The following is a 23,109-nucleotide window of genomic DNA, read 5'->3' as shown; positions in this document are numbered from 1 at the left end:
AGGGCCGGGTGTACCCTCTGTCTGTTGCAGAGAATTGTGCTATGGAGGAGTATGTTGCCGATGCTCTGTCGCGGGGGATCATCCGCAAATCCTGCTCTCCTGCAGGGGCTGGCTTCTTCTTTGTGAAGAAAAAGGGTGGTGAGTTAAGACCATGTATCGATTATAGGGGTCTTAATCGTCTTACCATTAAGAATGCTTACCCTATTCCGCTTATTACGGAACTCTTTGACCACCTCAAGGGAGCTACTGTCTTTACTAAACTTGATTTGAGAGGAGCGTACAATCTCGTTAGGATTAAGGAGGGCCATGAATGGAAAACAGCATTTAACACCAGGAGCGGGCATTATGAGTATCTTGTAATGCCCTTTGGCCTATGTAATGCTCCTGCTGTTTTTCAGGAATTTATTAATGATGTCCTACAAGATATGTTGCAACAGTGTGTTGTGGTGTACTTAGACGACATCCTCATACACTCACCCACACTTGAAGTTCATCGTTCTGATGTTACACGGGTTCTTCAGAGACTACGTGAGAATGGCCTGTTTTGTAAACTCGAGAAATGTGAGTGCCATCAGACTCAAGTAACCTTCCTAGGTTATGTTATCTCCGTTGCAGGGTTCTCCATGGATCCTGACAAGTTATCTGCAGTTCTGCAGTGGCCTCGCCCAGTTGGTCTTTGGTCTATTCAACGTTTTTTGGGGTTTGCCAATTACTATAGAAGTTTATTAAAAACTTTTCTTCCTTGGTCAAACAGACATGACCCATAATGAGAATGATCCACTCCATTGGTCACCTACTGCCATTAAGGTCTTTGATAGTCTTAAGACTGCCTTTGCTGCCGCTCCAGTTCTGGCTCATCCTGCCTTTCGTTCTTGAGGTTGATGCTTCTGAGACTGGAGTAGGTGCCCTCTTGTCTCAACGTCCTACACCTGACGGTTCCTTGCATCCATGTGGTTTCTTCTCTAAGAAATTGTCTCCAGCGGAGTGCAATTATGAAATTGGCGACAGGGAATTACTGGCCATAATTTTGGCACTTAAGGAATTGAGGCATCTTCTCGAGGGTACTAGTGTGCCAGTGCTCATTCTTACTGACCACAAGAATTTAACTTATCTATCTGAAGCAAAACGTTTGTCACCCCGACAGGCCAGAAGGGCGCTATTTTTGTCTCGGTTTAATTATGTGGTCTCCTACCTGCCTGGTAGTAAGAATGTTAGGGCTGATGCCCTCTCTCGACAATTTTCGCCTCTGTCCAAGGAGGAGTCTGTACCTACTCCTGTTATACCTCCTGACCATATTTTGGCTACCATACGTACTAATTTGACTTCTCCCTTGGGGGAGGAGATCCTGGCTGCACAAACCAAAGCACCTCCTGAGAAACCTAGTGGTAAGTGTTTTGTTCCTGAGAATCTTCAAACTAAACTTTTGCACACTTACCACTATCCTAAAGCCGCAGGTCACCCAGGCAAGAACCAAATTATTTGGTCTGTCACTCGACAATTCTGGTGGCCAGGTCTTCGTTCTGATGTTGCTGCATATGTTGCCTCCTGCTCAGTTTGTGCACAGAATAAGACTCCTTAAAGTCTTCCTGTGGGTGTTCTTCAACCTATTGCTAATGGTGAGCGTCCTTGGACACATCTTTCCATGGACTTCATTGTCGAGCTCCCTGTTTCCAATGGAAATACTGTTATCCTTATGGTGGTTGACCATTTTTCTAAAATGTCACATTGCATTCCCTTAAAGAAGCTGCCTACCGCTCAGGAGCTTGCTTCAATTTTTGCCCGGGAGGTCTTCCGTTTACATGGGTTACCCAAGGAGATAATGTCGGACCGGGGTAGCCAGTTTGTCTCCAGATTTTGTGCTCAAATGGGGATCCAGCTTTCCTTCTCCTCGGCATATAACCCTCAATCCAATGGGGCTGTGGAACAGTCTAATCAAGCTCTGGAACAGTTCCTCCGTTGCTATGTCTCAGATCACCACAATAATTGGTCTGAACTGTTACCTGGGGCAGAATTTGCTCGTAATAGTTCTATTAATGCTTTCTCCAAGATATCCCCGTTCATGGCGAATTATGGGTTTCAACCATCCTTGTTGCCCAATTCATTCATGTCTCAGGGTATTCCGGCTTTGGAGGAGCATCTCCGGCAACTCCGTTCCATGTGGGTGCAGATTCAGGATTGCCTTCATCGTTCTATGCAGCGCCAAAAGTTCCAGGCTGATCGTAGGCGTTTGCCCGCAACTTCCTACCAGGTTTGGGAGAGAGTTTGGCTGTCCTCCCGCAACTTGAACCTTCGTGTGCCTTCCAATAAATTGGCTCCCCTTTATGTTGGTCCTTTTTTAATATTCCGACGGGTTAATCCTGAGGCCTAAGCTCTTGACCTTCCCCCTGCTATGCGCATCTCCAATGTTTTTCATGTCTCCCTCTTGAAACCATTGGTTTGCAATCGGTTTAACACTGTGTTGACAACAATGAGGAGTATGAGGTCAGCAGCATTATTGACTCTCGTATGTCCAGGGGCCATGTACAGTATTTGGTTCACTGGAGAGGCTACAGTCCGGAGGAGCGTTCATGGGTTCCCTCCTCTGATGTTCATGCTCCCGCCCTCCTCCGTGCCTTTCATGCCCGTTTCCCCAATAAGCCTTTTGTCCTCCCGCGGGGGAGGGGTCATTGAGGGGAGGGTACTGTCAGGGTTTTTTCCATGTTGTGTTTGCCATGTGCTGCTGGCAGCCATTTTACTCACCTCTCTTCCTGACTTGGTGCATTGTGGGGGATGCTGCTCAATTCCTGCACTTCCTTTTATGGCCAGACTGGTGTGCATCATCCATGTGAGACAGGATGCAGTCTCAGAATTGTGATGTCATCACTTATTATTTAAAGGGCCTCTGTTCAGTATGCTTTGCCCTTGCATTGTCTCAGACATAGCCTTCTTTATGGATTCAGAAACAAAATCTCTTATGTTATCAGGAACATTCTGCACCTTAGATGTTGAAGGAACTGCAACAGGCAATGGTACTTTACTAAAGGAAATATTATCTGCATTAACAAGTTTGTCATGACAATCAATACAAACAACAGCTGGAGGAATAGCTACCAAAAGTTTACAGCAGATACACTTAGCTTTGGTAGATCCAGCACTAGACAGCGATTTTCTGCCCCCGCGAGCCTAACAGCCCACAGGGAAAATAGTCAAATTTTTGAAGGTAAGAAAAAAATGATTAAATCAAATGCATTATCCCAAATATGAAACTGACTGTCTGAAAAATAAGGAAAGTTGAACATTCTGAGTCAAGGCAAATAAATGTTTGAATACATATATTTAGAACTTTATAAACAAAGTGCCCAACCATAGCTTAGAGTTTCACAGAAAATAAGATTTACTTACCCCAGGACACTCATCTACATGTTTGTAGAAAGCCAAACCAGTACTGAAACGAGAATCAGCAGAGCTAATGGTATATATAAGAGTATATCGTCGATCTGAAAAGGGAGGTAAGAGATGAATCTCTACGACCGATAACAGAGAACCTATGAAATAGACCCCGTAGAAGGAGATCACTGCATTCAAATAGGCAATACTCTCCTCACATCCCTCTGACATTCACTGCACGCTGAGAGGAAAACCGGGCTCCAACTTGCTGCGGAGCGCATATCAACGTAGAATCTAGCACAAACTTACTTCACCACCTCCATCGGAGGCAAAGTTTGTAAAACTGAATTGTGGGTGTGGTGAGGGGTGTATTTATAGGCATTTTGAGGTTTGGGAAACTTTGCCCCTCCTGGTAGGAATGTATATCCCATACGTCACTAGCTCATGGACTCTTGCTAATTACATGAAAGAAAAGATTATTCTTAGCAATGCTTCCATGTACTAGTTTTTAATGCATACATAAACAGGCACTGAACCCAAATATTTTTCTTTCATGATTCAAATAGAGCATGTGAATTTAAACAACTTTCTAATGTAGCCAGCAATCAGCAAATGCTACCCAGGTACTGAACCAAAAATGGGCAGGCTCATAAGCTTACATTCCTGCTTGTTCAAATAAAGATACCAAGAGAACTAAGATAAAGTGATAATAGGAGTTAATTAGAAAGTTGCTTTTAATTGTATGCTCTATCTGAATCACTAAAGAAAAAAATTTGGGTTCAGTATCCCTTTAATAAAGAGTTTATTTTTGTATATGTTGCCTTGCTTGGAGTGCAGCATCTTTTCTGTGTTTAAACTAACTAGTTCATGCCTTTCTTCCAGGTGGGGGTCAGTAGGAGTTTCAAAAGGGGTGCTCGGGTGTTAAGCATTTTAAAGCAGGCAAGGGTAGAGGTAATTGGCGGCAAAATAAGGATTTAAATAAGAAAAGAATGCATAAATAGTAGAAATTGATAACTCTTCAAACCCTTTTCACCCTCTACCCTCAATCTGTAGCATGTGGAAAATTTTGTTAGCACCCACACATTTTCAAATCTAGAACCACTCCACTGCTTGGACTTTACTTGCTCCATCTAATATATACAAGGTCATTAAAGAGACAGAAAATGTTAAAAAAAAAAAAAAAAACTTCCCCCGTGTCAGGGTTTTTTCCCTGTTGTGTTTTCCATGTGCTGCTGGCAGCCATTTTACTCACCTCTCTTCCTGACTTGGTGCATTGTGGGGGATGCTGCTCAATTCCTGCACTTCCTTTTATGGCCATACTATTGTGCATCATCCATGTGAGACAGGATGCAGTCTCAGAATTGTGATGTCATCACTTATTATTTAAAGGGCCTCTGTACAGTATGCTTTGCCTTTGCGTTGTCTCAGACCTGTTTGTGAGAGTTCCTATGTATTACCTGGGTGCCTGACGTCCTTCCTGGTTCCTGATCCCTGGCTTGTTCCTGACTCTGCTGTTTTCCTTCTTCCTGATTCCGGCTCGTCTGACTACTCGCTTTGGCTCCTGATTCGGCTCGTCTGACTACCAGCTCTGGTTTTGATTACTGGCTTGTTATATTACTTGTGAACTTTTTATTATTTTTTGCTATTAATAAAGGTGTGATTATTTTTGCACTTCTCGTCTCAGTCTGATTGCTGGCACCCTGACATTACGCAAAGGCCATGAATCCTGATGGTGCTAATAATCCACCTTTACCTGCCATCATTTCCAGGATGGATTACAGGATCACCGCTTGGATCAATTTGCACTAGCCCTGCAAACCCTGCTGACTCGCACTGTACATTTGGACCAAAGTGTCCCACAAGTTATGGCTGCTCCTGTTTCCACTGCTGCACCTATGCCTACCAGGAGCATGTACGGTTCTGCACCTCTACCTCAGCGATATGGAGGCGATCCTATTCAGTGCAGATGGTTTTTGAACCAGGTGGGCATTTACTTTGAGATGTTACCTCAGGCGTTTCCCTCTGACAGAGCTAAGGTGGGATTTCTCATCTCGTTACTCTCTGACACAGCTCTTGCCTGGGCTAATCCCTTGTGGGAGACTAATAAACCTGTGATTTCAAATTACCCTGAATTTGTGGCCTCCTTTCGAAGGGTATTTGATGTTCCGGCTCACTCCTCCTCTGCTGCTAAACGACTCATGTCCATTCAGCAAGGTACAAGATCTGTTGCTCAGTATGCTATTGAGTTCCGTACGTTTGCCGCAGAGGCAGGTTGGAACAATGAAGCCCTTGTTGACGCCTTCTTTCATGGGCTCTCTAATGCGATTAAAGATGAAGTTGCTGGCAGAGATTTACCAGAGGATCTCGAGGCATTGGTGTCTTTTTTGATCCGAATTGACATCAGACTCAGAGAGAGGCCCCCTTTCAAGGAGCGCTTGCAGAAGCCTCCTGTTCCGTTGTCTCCTACGTGTTCATTCCCACCCATGCCTCCCTCTCCTCCCATGTCTCCTGGCCCCGAGTCACCAGGTACTGCTGAGCCGATGCAGCTGGGATTCACGCGCCTCTCAGAGGCGGAGAGGGCCTTTAGGAGGAGGAAGGGGCTCTGCCTCTATTGCGGGTTACAGGGCCACTTTTTGAAGTCTTGTCCTACACGGCCGGGAAACGCTCACACCTAAGGTCCGGTCGGGGGCAGACCTTGAGTGGTTTATCCTCGTCCCCGGAACTGCTTAAGGAGAAACCTTTGGTCAGGGTTGTCCTTTCCTGGGTGGACTCCTCCATAGTCAATCAGGCTCTTGTTGACTCCGGTGCTGCGGGCTATTTCATTGACAGCGCTTTTGTATCAAAGCACTCCATTCCTGTTTTGCCTCTGTCCGTTCCACTTGCTATTGAGGCCATTGATGGCAGGCCCGCACTCGTTACTCACGAAACTGCTCCGTTGTCCATGGCTGTTGGGGCTCTCCATTTTGAAACCCTCCAGTTCCAGGTGATAAACTCTTCCGGTTGTTCTGGGTTATCCCTGGCTCCAAAAGTACGATCCCAGTCTCGACTGGCGCAGGTCCGAAATTTTGTCGTGGTCCTCGCAATGTATTTCCACTTGTCTTTGGAAACCAGTTAAAGTCTTGTGCACTTCTTCGGTTTCTCGATTGCCAGAGGAGTACAGAGAGTTCCTAGACGTGTTTGACAAGGTGTGTGCCGGTACGTTGCCTCCTCACCGGTCTTACAATTGTGCCATAGACCTGCAACCCGGAGCCATTCCTCCTCGGGGCCGGGTGTACCCTCTGTCTGTTGCAGAGAATTGTGCTATGGAGGAGTATGTTGCCGATGCTCTGTCGCGGGGGATCATCCGCAAATCCTGCTCTCCTGCAGGGGCTGGCTTCTTCTTTGTGAAGAAAAAGTGTGGTGAGTTAAGACCATGTATCGATTATAGGGGTCTTAATCGTCTTACCATTAAGAATGCTTACCCTATTCCGCTTATTACGGAACTCTTTGACCACCTCAAGGGAGCTACTGTCTTTACTAAACTTGATTTGAGAGGAGCGTACAATCTCGTTAGGATTAAGGAGGGCCATGAATGGAAAACAGCATTTAACACCAGGAGCGGGCATTATGAGTATCTTGTAATGCCCTTTGGCCTATGTAATGCTCCTGCTGTTTTTCAGGAATTTATTAATGATGTCCTACAAGATATGTTGCAACAGTGTGTTGTGGTGTACTTAGACGACATCCTCATACACTCACCCACACTTGAAGTTCATCGTTCTGATGTTACACGGGTTCTTCAGAGACTACGTGAGAATGGCCTGTTTTGTAAACTCGAGAAATGTGAGTGCCATCAGACTCAAGTAACCTTCCTAGGTTATGTATCTCCGTTGCAGGGTTCTCCATGGATCCTGACAAGTTATCTGCAGTTCTGCAGTGGCCTCGCCCAGTTGGTCTTTGGTCTATTCAACGTTTTTTGGGGTTTGCCAATTACTATAGAAGTTTATTAAAAACTTTTCTTCCTTGGTCAAACAGACATGACCCATAATGAGAATGATCCACTCCATTGGTCACCTACTGCCATTAAGGTCTTTGATAGTCTTAAGACTGCCTTTGCTGCCGCTCCAGTTCTGGCTCATCCTGCCTTTCGTTCTTGAGGTTGATGCTTCTGAGACTGGAGTAGGTGCCCTCTTGTCTCAACGTCCTACACCTGACGGTTCCTTGCATCCATGTGGTTTCTTCTCTAAGAAATTGTCTCCAGCGGAGTTCAATTATGAAATTGGCGACAGGGAATTACTGGCCATAATTTTGGCACTTAAGGAATTGAGGCATCTTCTCGAGGGTACTAGTGTGCCAGTGCTCATTCTTACTGACCACAAGAATTTAACTTATCTATCTGAAGCAAAACGTTTGTCACCCCGACAGGCCAGAAGGGCGCTATTTTTGTGTCGGTTTAATTATGTGGTCTCCTACCTGCCTGGTAGTAAGAATGTTAGGGCTGATGCCCTCTCTCGACAATTTTCGCCTCTGTCCAAGGAGGAGTCTGTACCTACTCCTGTTATACCTCCTGACCATATTTTGGCTACCATACGTACTAATTTGACTTCTCCCTTGGGGGAGGAGATCCTGGCTGCACAAACCAAAGCACCTCCTGAGAAACCTAGTGGTAAGTGTTTTGTTCCTGAGAATCTTCAAACTAAACTTTTGCACACTTACCACTATCCTAAAGCCGCAGGTCACCCAGGCAAGAACCAAATTATTTGGTCTGTCACTCGACAATTCTGGTGGCCAGGTCTTCGTTCTGATGTTGCTGCATATGTTGCCTCCTGCTCAGTTTGTGCACAGAATAAGACTCCTTAAAGTCTTCCTGTGGGTGTTCTTCAACCTATTGCTAATGGTGAGCGTCCTTGGACACATCTTTCCATGGACTTCATTGTCGAGCTCCCTGTTTCCAATGGAAATACTGTTATCCTTATGGTGGTTGACCATTTTTCTAAAATGTCACATTGCATTCCCTTAAAGAAGCTGCCTACCGCTCAGGAGCTTGCTTCAATTTTTGCCCGGGAGGTCTTCCGTTTACATGGGTTACCCAAGGAGATAATGTCGGACCGGGGTAGCCAGTTTGTCTCCAGATTTTGTGCTCAAATGGGGATCCAGCTTTCCTTCTCCTCGGCATATAACCCTCAATCCAATGGGGCTGTGGAACAGTCTAATCAAGCTCTGGAACAGTTCCTCCGTTGCTATGTCTCAGATCACCACAATAATTGGTCTGAACTGTTACCTGGGGCAGAATTTGCTCGTAATAGTTCTATTAATGCTTTCTCCAAGATATCCCCGTTCATGGCGAATTATGGGTTTCAACCATCCTTGTTGCCCAATTCATTCATGTCTCAGGGTATTCCGGCTTTGGAGGAGCATCTCCGGCAACTCCGTTCCATGTGGGTGCAGATTCAGGATTGCCTTCATCGTTCTATGCAGCGCCAAAAGTTCCAGGCTGATCGTAGGCGTTTGCCCGCAACTTCCTACCAGGTTTGGGAGAGAGTTTGGCTGTCCTCCCGCAACTTGAACCTTCGTGTGCCTTCCAATAAATTGGCTCCCCTTTATGTTGGTCCTTTTTTAATATTCCGACGGGTTAATCCTGAGGCCTAAGCTCTTGACCTTCCCCCTGCTATGCGCATCTCCAATGTTTTTCATGTCTCCCTCTTGAAACCATTGGTTTGCAATCGGTTTAACACTGTGTTGACAACAATGAGGAGTATGAGGTCAGCAGCATTATTGACTCTCGTATGTCCAGGGGCCATGTAGTATTTGGTTCACTGGAGAGGCTACAGTCCGGAGGAGCGTTCTTGGGTTCCCTCCTCTGATGTTCATGCTCCCGCCCTCCTCCGTGCCTTTCATGCCCGTTTCCCCAATAAGCCTTTTGTTCTCCCGCGGGGGAGGGGTCATTGAGGGGAGGGTACTGTCAGGGTTTTTTCCATGTTGTGTTTGCCATGTGCTGCTGGCAGCCATTTTACTCACCTCTCTTCCTGACTTGGTGCATTGTGGGGGATGCTGCTCAATTCCTGCACTTCCTTTTATGGCCAGACTGGTGTGCATCATCCATGTGAGACAGGATGCAGTCTCAGAATTGTGATGTCATCACTTATTATTTAAAGGGCCTCTGTTCAGTATGCTTTGCCCTTGCATTGTCTCAGACCTGTTTGTGAGAGTTCCTATGTATTACTTGGCTGCCTGACGTCCTTCCTGGTTCCTGATCCCTGGCTTGTTCCTAACTCTGCTGTTTTCCTTGTTCCTGATTCCAGCTCGTCTGACTATTCGCTTTGGCTTCTGACTCGACTCGTCTGACTACCAGCTCTGGTTTTGATTCCTGGCTTGTTATTTGACTTGTGAACTTTTTATTATTTTTTGCTATTAATAAAGGTGTGATTATTTTTGCACTTCTCTTCTCAGTCTGATTCCTGGCACCCTGACACCCCGCAGCTCAGTTACCCAGACAAATCTACAAACTTTCCCTCCTGTTTGTGGGAAGAAGCTGCACCTTTCTTCATAAAGTCCAGGGGGGAAGCAAGTGCATGCTCTGTAAGTGTTAGATGGATGGGTATTACAAATTCTGATTGGCTCTAATGCCCGTTGACTTATAAGAAGTAAAATGAGAAAAAAAAACTGATTGGCAGCTTGCAGATTAAAAAAGCTAAGTATAAGGTAACCCTTTTTAAACATGTTTATTACTTTTCTATACTTGTCTGGTATGAAGCAAATTATTTATCTGGGGTAACTGAAATGCAGAGGAGGGTTCTTTTAAAAAAAAAAAAAAGCAATTTTTCAAATAGTTGTATCCAATAGGTAACTAGGTTTGTTGAAAAGAATACCTAGGTAGGCTCAAGAGCAGCAAAGCACTACAATGAGCAAACTGCTAATTGGTGTTTGCATATATATATATATATATATATATATTTATATACTGTATATATCTATATTAGTGATATGCATGTGAACATTTTACTTTTATCCAAAAAAGTTATTTTCATTAAATTTTTCGTTATAATTTTTTTGTTTTTTTTTCGGACGAATTATTTTAAATTTTCGTCTCAAACTAAAATTTTCGCTTTGAGCTACAGTGCAGACTGTTGCCATTTTTCTTTATCTGAAGCTGTAATCAGCTATATTAGCTTTAAATTTTCATTCTGTGTAATTCTTAAACTTATTCTTTAATTTATACATCTAATTTTTGTGCACTGCATTTTTGGTAAAACTAAAAGTTTACTTGAAGGTACAGTAACAATTTGTAGTTTACTATACTTGTATTTTAACTCAGACAAATAATATTAGTCCAATAAGTAAACTTTTTGTTAATAGTACAACTGGGGGGCACAGTCACACAGTAACTGGCAACTGCTATTGCTATGCTGCTAACACAGTGAAGAGTAATACGGATCTGAGACTCTGAGCAGTCTGCAATCAATTTAAAATCGTCCTTTCACATCCCTCCCTCCCCCCGAGAATGCTGGTTGGCTAGAAAATGTCACAGGTTTCCACTGACAGGCTGAGAGAAACTGTCAATCTATTGTGCTGCTCCTTCCTGGTTTCCATCCATTATAAAAACAGCATACACCAACAGAAAAAGAAAAACCAAGAATTTAAATGAAAATAAAAAAGTTTTCAATAAAGCAATGAAAATAACAAAATAGCAATTGTTATTTTCTTTGATTCTTCTGAAAACAAATGCACATACCTCTTGTAATTGGCTTACTTGGTGTGTTCATTTAGCTACCACTAGTGTATTGCTGCTTTTCAACAAAGGATACCAAAAGTACAAAGCAACATTGATAATAGAAGTAAATTGGAAAGTTGTTTATCTTAACATCCATCTTTCTGTTTGAGGTTCTTTTTGCACATTGCTGTCATTGAGTGGAACAGCCTAATCAAAATAAATACTGCCCCTCCTAACCCTTTGCACAAGTTGCTGATCTTTAAAAAAACATGTATATAAGATGTACAAATCATGTACAAATTTGAGAGACTGGGTGTGTGTGTATGCGTGTGAGACTCAGGCAGTGTGTGTTTGTGTGTGTGTGTATGCGTGTGAGACTGAGGCAATGTGTGTGTGTGTGTGTATGCGTGTGAGACTGAGGCAATGTGTGTGTGTATGCGTGTGAGACTGAGGCAGTGTGTGTTTGTGTGTGTCAATGTGTGTGAGACTGAGGCAATGTGTGTGTGTATGCATGTGAGACTGAGGCAGTGTGTGTTTGTGTGTGTGTATGCGTGTGAGACTGAGGCAGTGTGTGTTTGTGTGTGTCAATGTGTGTGAGACTGAGGCAATGTGTGTGTGTATGTGTGTGAGACTGAGGCAGTGTGTGTTTGTGTGTGTCAATGTGTGTGAGACTGAGGCAATGTTTGTGTGTATGCGTGTGAGACTGAGGCAGTGTGTGTTTGTGTGTGTGAATGTGTGTGAGACTGAGGCAGTGTGTGTGTGTAAGCGTGTGAGTTTGAGGAAGTGTTTGTGTATGCGTGTGAGACTGAGGCAGTGTGTGTTTGTGTGTATGAATGTGTGTGAGACTGAGGCAGTGTGTGTGTATGCATGTGAGAGTGAGGCAGTGTGTGTTTGTGTGTATGAATGTGTGTGAGACTGAGGCAGTGTGTGTGTATGCATGTGAGACTGAGGCAGTGTGTGTTTGTGAGTGTGAATGTGTGTGAGACTGAGGCAGTGTGTGTGTGTATGCGTGTGAGACTGAGGCAGTGTGTGTTTGTGTGTATGAATGTGTGTGAGACTGAGGCAGTGTGTGTGTATGCATGTGAGAGTGAGGCAGTGTGTGTTTGTGTGTATGAATGTGTGTGAGACTGAGGCAGTGTGTGTGTATGCATGTGAGACTGAGGCAGTGTGTGTTTGTGTGTATGAATGTGTGTGAGACTGAGGCAGTGTGTGTGTATGCATGTGAGACTGAGGCAGTGTGTGTTTGTGTGTGTGAATGTGTGTGAGACTGAGGCAATGTGTGTGTGTATGCGTGTGAGACTGAGGCAGTGTGTGTTTGTGTGTATGAATGTGTGTGAGACTGAGGCAGTGTGTGTGTATGCATGTGAGAGTGAGGCAGTGTGTGTTTGTGTGTATGAATGTGTGTGAGACTGAGGCAGTGTGTGTGTATGCATGTGAGACTGAGGCTGTGTGTGTGAATGTGTGTGAGACTGAGGCAATGTGTGTGTGTATGCGTGTGAGACTGAGGCAGTGTTTGTTTTTGTATGTCAATGTGTGTGAGACTGAGGCAATGTGTGTGTGTATGCGTGTGAGACTGAGGCAGTGTGTGTTTGTGTGTCAATGTGTGTGAGACTGAGGCAGTGTGTGTGTATGCATGTGAGACTGAGGCAGTGTGTGTTTGTGTGTGTGAATGTGTATGAGACTGAGGCAATGTGTGTGTGTATGCGTGTGAGACTGAGGCAGTGTGTGTTTTTGTATGTCAATGTGTGTGAGACTGAGGCAATGTGTGTGTGTGTATGCGTATGAGACTGAGGCAGTGTGTGTTTGTGTGTGTGAATGTGTGTGAGACTGAGGCAGTGTGTGTGTAAGCGTGTGAGTTTGAGGAAGTGTTTGTGTATGCGTGTGAGACTGAGGCAGTGTGTGTTTGTGTGTGTGAATGTGTATGAGACTGAGGCAATGTGTGTGTGTATGCGTGTGAGACTGAGGCAGTGTGTGTTTTTGTGTGTTAATGTGTGTGAGACTGAGGCAATGTGTGTGTGTATGCGTGTGAGACTGAGGCAGTGTGTGTGTGTAAGCGTGTGAGTTTGAGGAAGTGTTTGTGTATGCGTGTGAGACTGAGGCAGTGTGTGTTTGTGTGTATGAATGTGTGTGAGACTGAGGCAGTGTGTGTGTACGCATGCGAGACTCAGGCAGTGTGTGTTTGTGTGTGTGTGTATGCGTGTGAGACTGAGGCAATCTGTGTGTGTGTGTGTATGCGTGTGAGACTCAGGCAATGTGTGTTTGTGTGTATGCATGTGAGTTTGAGGAAGTGTGTGTGTATGCGTGTGACACTGAGGCAACGTGTGTGTGTGTGTGTATGTGTGTGAGACTGAGGCAGTGTGTGTTTGTGTGTGTCAATGTGTGTGAGAGTGAGGCAATGTGTGTGTTTGTGTGTATGAATGTGTGTGAGACTGAGGCAGTGTGTGTATGCATGTGAGAGTGAGGCAGTGTGTGTTTGTGTGTATGAATGTGTGTGAGACTGAGGCAGTGTGTGTGTATGCATGTGAGACCGAGGCAGTGTGTGTTTGTGTGTGTGAATGTGTGTGAGACTGAGGCAATGTGTGTGTGTATGCGTGTGAGACTGAGGCAGTGTGTGTTTGTGTGTATGAATGTGTGTGAGACTGAGGCAGTGTGTGTGTATGCATGTGAGAGTGAGGCAGTGTGTGTTTGTGTGTATGAATGTGTGTGAGACTGAGGCAGTGTGTGTGTATGCATGTGAGACTGAGGCTGTGTGTGTGAATGTGTGTGAGACTGAGGCAATGTGTGTGTATGCGTGTGAGACTGAGGCAGTGTTTGTTTTTGTATGTCAATGTGTGTGAGACTGAGGCAATGTGTGTGTGTATGCGTGTGAGACTGAGGAAGTGTGTGTTTGTGTGTGTCAATGTGTGTGAGACTGAGGCAGTGTGTGTGTATGCATGTGAGACTGAGGCAGTGTGTGTTTGTGTGTGTGAATGTGTATGAGACTGAGGCAATGTGTGTGTGTATGCGTGTGAGACTGAGGCAGTGTGTGTTTTTGTATGTCAATGTGTGTGAGACTGAGGCAATGTGTGTGTGTATGCGTATGAGACTGAGGCAGTGTGTTTGTGTGTGTGAATGTGTGTGAGACTGAGGCAGTGTGTGTGTGTAAGCGTGTGAGTTTGAGGAAGTGTTTGTGTATGCGTGTGAGACTGAGGCAGGTGTGTTTGTGTGTGTGAATGTGTATGAGACTGAGGCAATGTGTGTGTGTATGCATGTGAGACTGAGGCAGTGTGTGTTTTTGTGTGTCAATGTGTGTGAGACTGAGGCAATGTGTGTGTGTATGCATGTGAGACTGAGGCAGTGTGTGTTTGTGTGTGTGAATGTGTGTGAGACTGAGGCAGTGTGTGTGTGTAAGCGTGTGAGTTTGAGGAAGTGTTTGTGTATGCGTGTGAGACTGAGGCAGTGTGTGTTTGTGTGTATGAATGTGTGTGAGACTGAGGCAGTGTGTGTGTACGCATGCAAGACTGAGGCAGTGTGTGTTTGAGTGTATGAATGTGTGTGAGACTGAGGCAGTGTGTGTGTATGCGTGTGAGACTGAGGCAGTTTGTGTTTGTGTGTGCGAATTTGTGTGAGACTGAGGCAGTGTGTGTGTAAGCGTGTGAGTTTGAGGAAGTGTGTGTGTATGCATGTGAGACTGAGGCAGTGTGTGTTTGTGTGTGTGTATGCGTGTGAGACTGAGGCAGTGTGTGTTTGTGTGTGAATGTGTGTGAGACTGAGGCAATGTGTGTGTGTAAGCGTGTGAGACTGAGGCAGTGTGTGTTTGTGTGTGTGAATGTGTGTGAGACTGAGGCAATGTGTGTGTGTAAGCGTGTGAGTTTGAGGAAGTCTGTGTGTATGAGTGTGAGACTGAGGCAGTGTGTGTGTGCGTGTGAGACTGAGGCAGTTTGTGTGTGCGAATGTGTGCGAGACTGAGGCAGTGTGTGTGTGTAAGCGTGTGAGTTTGAGGAAGTGTGTGTATGCGTGTGAGACTGAGGCAGTATATGTGTATACGTGTGAGACTGAGGCAGTTTGTGTTTGTGTGCGCAAATGTGTGTAAGACTGAGGAAGTGTGTGTGTATGCGTGTGAGACTGAGGCAATATGTGTTTGTGTGTGTGAATGAGTGTGAGAATGAGGCAGTATGTGTGTGTAAGTGTGTGAGACTGATGAAGTGTGTGTGTGTAAGCGTGTGAGACTGAGGAAGTGTGTGTGTGTAAGCGTGTGAGACTGAGGAAGTGTGTGTGTATGCATGTGAGACTGAGGCAGTGTGTTTGTGTGTATGAATGTGTGTGAGACTAAGGCAGTGTGTGTTTGTGTGTGTGAATGTGTTTGAGACTGAGGAAGTGTGTGTGTATGCGTGTAAGACTGAAGCAGTGTGTGTATGCGTGTGAGACTGAGGAAGTGTGTGTGTGTGTCTGAGACAGTGTGTGTGAGAATGAGGCAGTAGCCCATGTGTGTGTGTGTGTGTGTGTGTATGTATGTATGTATATATGTGTATGTATTTGCATACACACACAAGCACACATATACTGTATATACATTTTTTTAATGAATATATAGGAATATAGGATAAAAAGGATTAATAAGAACAGCAACACAACTAAAATAAAAATGTGGTTACAAAACATCAATATATCTAAACCATTTTAAAGAATGCATTTATATTGTAATAAAAGTGTCTTCCAGGGAAGAGTAAGAAAACAAAAGGGTCATTTTATAAATAGGAGTAAAAAGAACAATTAAATATAAGAATATGGGATTACAAGAACAATCAATAACTGTAACTCTCATCTTCTATATATAGTTCCAAACTGACCAAAAGGTGAGAATTTGCAATGATTTTTATTATCTGTTATAGAAAATATAAAAATGTGGGCTATACATACCGGTAAAATTTGCTTCAATCCGCCTCTCAAAAATTCATTTCTAAGATGTATCCTAAAGTCTACGTCTTCTGGGGAAGTGACAAGGGCATTTATAAACTGCATGCAAGCAACCTAAAAAAAAAGAAGAGATGACATATTATAAAATACTGTATAAACGCTGTAGCCCTATTTCCCTGGTCCCCAGCAGTAGTTAAAACAGCATGAAGTTGTTCATTATCGATCATGATTACTTTTTATGTGTAAAAAGGTCATTATCTTCTGGTAAAGTCATAATTGTCTTTGAGGTCTTCTTGGAATGTTTATACAAAGAACTGAAGCTAACAATAAGGACATATACATTTAAAAAATCATACTTTCTTAACATAGCCTCTGATTAAAAGACTACAATTTTATCAACTAATTAATGTTATTTTTAAAAAAAAAATACAATAAATTATCATTTTAAAAGACAGCACAAGAAGATTCAACAGCTAACAATGAAGAATTTAGATTGCCAAGTTTTTGGTATTTATTTAATCTCAAACATGAGTTCAATTTCGAACAGCTTTGTATTTTTATTCCTACTTCTTGAGTCAGACTAGTAACTTTGTTTTTTTTATTTTTATTTTGGGTATTCTTCCACCAGCCAAAATAAGGCTTTAAAAGGACAGTGTAGTGTAAAATTGTCTCCCTTTAAACTTGTTCCCAATTATCTATTTTTACCTGTTGCAGCATATTAAATTGTTTAGAATTAGATTGTTTAGCTTTATTTTGACATTTGAAATAGCTTTCCCCCCCCCCCCTGTGCACCACACATTATTGAAAATGTCAATACTTAATTATTGACTATAGAAAATATATGTGAACGTGGCCAGCAGAATAAATTATACTCCCAGAGGGAAATAATTAATAAAATGCTAATTTTCAATTGTTCACTCTAAGGGGCCAAATTATCAAGCTCCAAATGGCTCGCAGGAAACAAAAGTTATGAAGCAGCGGTCTAAAGACCGCTGCTCCATAACTTGTCTGCCTACTCTGAGGCCGCGGACAGAAATCAACCCAATCTCATACGATCTGGTTGATTGACACCCCCTGCTAGCGGCCGATTGGCTGCAATCGGACAGACAGAGACATGATAAGGGATCATGTGTGCGTATAGAAAGTGCTAAAAGGAGGTCTGATTTCCCTGCAACTCAGCCCATTTCTTTGAGATGGTAAAATAAAATGATAAATCATATATATATAAAAAAAAGTCTGCAATATACTTTCATTATTTATTTTGTCCCCTTTTCCTGTAATTCCATTCTGAAATTGTGAGCTTTTCAGTTCCTGTTAGAAATGAAAGTGCAAAACACTGTTATAGTCCACACAGCCATTGGCTGCACACTCTAGTGACCTATTTATAGCTGCCCCTTATTGGCCACAGCAGAGAAGGTAACCTCCCATTGTTTTATAGACACTAAAATTTAAAACTTATTTTGTTAATATTTAAACAGCTAATGAAACTAAAAAAATAATCTACATGTTATTCTCAGACTAATCTTTTCTTTGACTGCATCATTCTGTCTAGCATTTATTTAGTGTTTATTGACCCTTTAAAGGAACAGTTTCTCATAATTGTATTGTCTGCTGCGGGATAGCAAGTCACTGGAAACACATAAAAGGTAAAACAATTTTTACACTACATTGTCACTTTAAGTAGATAGTGGCTACATATAATGTTCCACATCAGTCTTTTACAATGACATAGGAATACAAACCAAGTACTTGACACGCCTCCCTTGTAAAAAATAAATACAAAAATATGTGCAAATACAACACTTTTTAACATTAAGCTATGAGTAGCCTGAAAATGAATTGTGACCCCATTTTACTCACAGTGAAGTCTCATCTCTCACTAAAATAAAAAGCATCTTGAGTGTAGGTTTATGTAATTCTTAGCATACCTTGTGCATATTGCAGAAATTGGTGAGTTATTTTAGTATACTTGTCTGTAATACTTCTAGAAGTCTATTTCATGTATCTGCAACCCTTTCTGTAAGCTAAAAAAAAAAGTACACTACTTGTGAAATTGCTACCTTTGCTTTCCAGACAATAGTCCCTTTATGTAGTATTTTCCTTTTTTCTTAAAAAAAAATGCTTTTCTCATGTTCTTTATAAAATCCATAACCCTATTTCAGGAATCATTTCTTTAGCCGTCATGAAACTGTTTTTGGCACAGGGCCACTGGATAATCCTTTTTTTTTTTTTTTTTACTGGTATAAGAGTCCTAAACAATCTGAAATATATGTCCATTACCAAATTAATAAAGAGAATTTGTGCCATCTGCTATAATTGTTTGTTTGCCAGAAGACATCCTGGCTACATGGCTAAGTGTTAACATATTACGAGTAAGAAGTACCATTTTACAAGGTAAGAAAACAATTTCAATCAGTAACAAGTTAATGGGTCTTTCAGTTATATACTTTCACTCTACTTTATGTTTACAGTTTTAAAGGCTCTGAAAGCTCAGCAGTCTCATTGGCCTTTGTCAAATTATATTATAGTATTGTAAGAAAAAAGCACTATTTCATTTTCTATTTTGATACGTTAAATTGGCTTTATAGATTTATATCGCTGGTAGATATTGAAGAAAAAGCAACAAATTATTGGCTTGATCACAATCTTGCTTTTGTTTTTGAAAGATAATGATATCTGAACAGCAGGCAACATTGTCAATGTGTTTTACCAGTGATCACAATCACAACATGCCCTTGTTGTTAATACCCCTGAAGCTTAGAACAATTCATTATTTGTCTTGTTAATCTCTTGATATTATAAGTTAAAAAAAAATATACCCAATAAAAGATAAACAAAATTGTAATAATGGAGGTTTACTGATTGTGTCACAGGTTAAAGGGCCTTCATGTTGTTTGCTAATTAATAGTTGACGTGCGCAATTAACCAGTTGCTATGGCTTCAGTGGGCATGTGTGTTTTGGGGTTTTATATTTCACAAATTTAAATTTATTGTAAAAGTTCTTTTTTTTCCCCTTTCTTATTTTAATTAATTGAGAAGGTAGAGTTTATATCTGTTTGGTGAGATTGCTTCTAAATATCATCTAATATGAGTTTTTTTTTGTTCATGTGTAAACAGTAATCAGTTTAACATTGTTGTATTGGGGAGTTTTTAAGTGATTTAAGATGTGAAATTAGATAAGTGAAAAAGGTTTCTCTAAATGTGTTGTTAAATTTTGAGAGTATTTAGGATTATCATCAGAACAAACAGGGATTGCACATTTTAAGTGTAGGATTATTCTTCAACAAACTGATCATGCAAAAAGTATTGCAAATAGACAATGATAATGAATCATTGTGATTACGTTGACATTGACAAAAACTTATCTACAGCAGATAACATGCTGATAATTATCAAATGATCAATTGTGATGAATTCCTATGATCAGTATAGCAGAAAACAACTGAAATGATGGTGCATTAGGGGAATACCTGTTAATAATGCCAGTAGTTTGTATTCCAATACACAAACTAAATACAACAATTTGTAATGAATCCTTTTCTCAGCTGTTTGCAACATGATCTAAAGGAAATTATGTTTTTAAGGGGGAACTACTTGCTAGAAACAAGGTGCATAACTAGCAGCAGACTGTTTAAATGGATATTTCAATGAATTATTACTGAAAACCTTAAGGAACATAAGTGTTGCAAAATATTGTATAAAACAATGCAATAAAGGTGAAAAAATAGTCTCTGATCCCCATTTGTATAGAGTTAATTTGCTACAATGTGGTGAGGTTATTAATCTTTAAAAAAAAAAAAACAGAAATAGAAAAATACATAATAAAATAAATAGGGAATGGACATATTTTATATTTGGAGTGGACTTTCCACCCTTAGTAAATCTATGCAGTATGCAATGACCAGGGCCGGCTCAACTATGGGACCAAGTGGGTCTAATGGACACAGGCAGCACTTAAAGAGGGGCAGCACTTCAGTGACTGAGTCAGTCACTGTGTGACCCAGAACACTTCTGTCTTCTGTCTTCATGGGGGAAATTGCAGGCTTCCAGCAACATAACCTCATCATGCACAAAGACACCGTACCAGCTAGGGGCAACATTTAAAGTAGGACAAGTGCATCTCTTCCATAACTTCTTCTCCACTTAATGTGCATAAGCATTGGTTGCATGCAGGTAGGTAGGCCTAGTAAAGTCAGCAGCCAGGCTAGTAGGTTGATATGCTAATCAGTAATATTACTACTGGGGGGCGTCATTTCATTCTCAACCTAGGTAGCACAATATCTTGAGCCGGCCCTGGCAATGACATTGCCTTGTGCAAATGAACATTCTTTACTAGGAGAAAAGTGTTAGAGCAGCAAAATGGTTAAAGTGATTTCTGTCTACTGGAACCAAACTATACTATTACTCAATTCCATGTTTAAGACATCTGCCTCTCATATGGCTTAATTGTACTTATGGTAATAATGTTTATACCAGTCACAGTTGTAGATATTGCATCTGCATGGATTTAAAAAATAAAAGAATGTTGGCCACATTATCATTCTTAACAAAGTGATATTATAATGTTAGTATTTATTCTATAAAAACAAATGATAGAGCAGATGTTAATGGGAACATTTGTTCTAGCATTAAAAATATTAAAATCACAATATTCTCCAATTACTAGTGTTAGTCACTGATGCTTACAGGTGAAATATAAGACCCAGAAATGTTATTCTTAAATACATGGTTTCTAAAGTTAATTCAGGGTATGAAAATGAATTGATCTTTGTTAAACCAATTTCACACAAAAAAAACTGAGGAAGACACAATTAAAACCTTTCACCCACAAAAATATTTCAATAATTTAAATAAAAGTAAATTTAAATACATGGATTTTATCTACAATTCTATATTGGACCGGGTTCTAGCTTGATACACATTTTGCTCAAACAGATTAAGCATCTGAGTCAGGAAATAAAGGTATGGTAGATTCTGCTACAAGAAATCTCTTCAGGGTATTTTTTTCTGACCGTTTATACTGAAACCAAATCTCTTTTACATCTGTCATATCCCTCTACTGTTGCTTTAAGAATTTACCTCTCATGCTCATTCCAAGTATCTCCTTCCATTTTTTCCCTATTTAAGCTACCTCTGTCAGAGTATTCATTGCTTGATTATTTGCTTGTTGCCTAGGGGTTTATCCTCTGTTTCGATAAGTCAAGTCCAATACGCTACAACATTGTTTTGTGTCTCTCTCAAATCAAATCCTATCCGTGTTATCGGATCATCTGCTGAAATTACTCTCAATACTAGCTCCTTCTCATCGGAGCATTTCCTGTAAGAGCGCTTTCCACCTCAGCTGTAACTTGTTCAACACGCTCCTCCTACCTTCAGAACGCACCTTGGCTCAAACCTACCAGATTCCTCTGAGCTCATTCTGGCATCAAGCCATTACCTGTTGCCGGCTCCACTGGAACCACACTGTCATCACTTTCCAGGAACCGGTTCCGGTAAGCATTCCTACTCAGTAGTTACATCCGATAAAACTCAAACACAAAGTCATAATACTACTACTTGCAAGTAATTTTGAGGCTCGTTCTGCTTTTTATAGAACTGCTGCATTTCTTATTTTATGTTGCAACACATTGTTACCCTTTTACCAGCTGGTTCTTAGAATTACTATTTTTTTGTCTAACAATATTTTCTTGGAGTACTAATGTATGTTGCCATCCTCTTAAAACTCCAACTAGAATCTATACTTAAACATATTTTGGTTAGGCTTTAGATTTGTAACACTGTTGTTACAAATTTAAAGCTACAGTACATGTTAAGTTAAACACAGCTTTAATTGTCCATATCAGTGCATTTATACACTCAGCAACAAACTTTTCATGTCTGGGCAAATTAACTAGTAATCTGGCTAGTTGAATATTGCAACATCCCATAGATTGTGGCTTGAGTTCCAAAACATTTTTATTCTTGAAAAAAAAAAAAGGAATTTTGAGCACCAAAACCCAATTATAAGAATATGTGTTATCTGTGTGATATACAAAGAAAATGAACAATAAAGGTGTTGACATTCAAAACTAAAAACGTGGAATGGTATGGTGGGGGTTCAGAATAATAAACAAATCAACACTGTAGCATTAGCTGTATTGTACAAACTAATAAATACTCTTTTATGGAACAAGCAACAGCACAATTGCTTTACTATGTCCTTGGTACCTTGGCCAACTGCATATTTCAATTGGAATGCTACAGAATTAGAAAGGCTTCCAATGCATTTTATTTTTCTTGTGTTCCATGAGTAGTCTTTCATTTTTTATTTTTTTTAAACAGTTTTTTATTGAAGTTTCAAGAGAAAGTAAACTACAGAGTTTGCCCATTAACAGTAATTACATCAGAACATGACATCTATTACATGAAGATTATCCAACAAACCATCGACCATGCAAGAAAAGTGTGTAAAGATGAGATCACATATCATATCTTAATAAGGTGAAAAAGAAGGGGTTGGGCTAACGAAAATGGAACTTCATTTTATATTATATTGATTGAGTGATAATCCCCACACCTATAGGAGGAATACTCTATAGCGTTCTATTCAAACAATAACAAGATGTGGGGAGGTGGCTTTTGTGACAACCACATTTGGACCATAGTATATGGGGAAGGGAAGAGAAATCAGCGGGCGAGAGCCGCTCAAAGTATAGGGGAAGATGGGGGGGGGGGCAGCCATAATAGGACAGTAGGGTGACCAGGGGATAGAGAAGAGGAAAAATAGCATAAATACAGGGGTGGATATTTCCAATGGTAGGGATCTGTGGCCAGGTGGCAAGACTATTTGATATTTAACCTAGAGCTACACAATTAATTACCTAGTCTAAAAGCTCAATCAGGGCAATAGCTAATGTAGGGTAATAAGGAGAGTATATTGCTTGAAACAGATACTTAAGGATAATACACAGTCATAACAGCGGTAGTAAAATAGTAAAACATAACTTGGCTGTCTCCAGATAAGTGAAGGATATATGGACTTGACCTTATAAATGACCATAATCCTATGTGTATAAATTCAGTCCTCTCAGGACTGGCTCCATAATGAAGGCTGGTTATGAGTAATTAGGACGTCTAGGGATATCCTAATGTGTGATTTTAAGATATGGGGAGCACCT

At 41.3% G+C, this 23,109-nt stretch overlaps 1 protein-coding gene across 1 annotated transcript in view; it reads right to left on the bottom strand.

Annotated features, from left to right (window-relative positions):
- The window catches only part of DIAPH2 (diaphanous related formin 2), a 2,325,141-nt gene that overhangs the window by 1,646,605 nt on the left and 655,427 nt on the right, over positions 1-23,109 (bottom strand). Inside the window, 1 exon segment of the mRNA XM_053699395.1 lies at positions 15,956-16,066. Coding sequence (XP_053555370.1) covers positions 15,956-16,066 — 111 coding nt within the window.

The sequence above is a fragment of the Bombina bombina genome, chromosome 1, assembly GCF_027579735.1.
Source record: "Bombina bombina isolate aBomBom1 chromosome 1, aBomBom1.pri, whole genome shotgun sequence".
Classification (NCBI taxonomy): domain Eukaryota; kingdom Metazoa; phylum Chordata; class Amphibia; order Anura; family Bombinatoridae; genus Bombina; species Bombina bombina.
The sequence above is the reverse complement of the archived record's forward strand: the minus strand, read 5'-3'. Positions and strand labels throughout refer to the sequence as shown.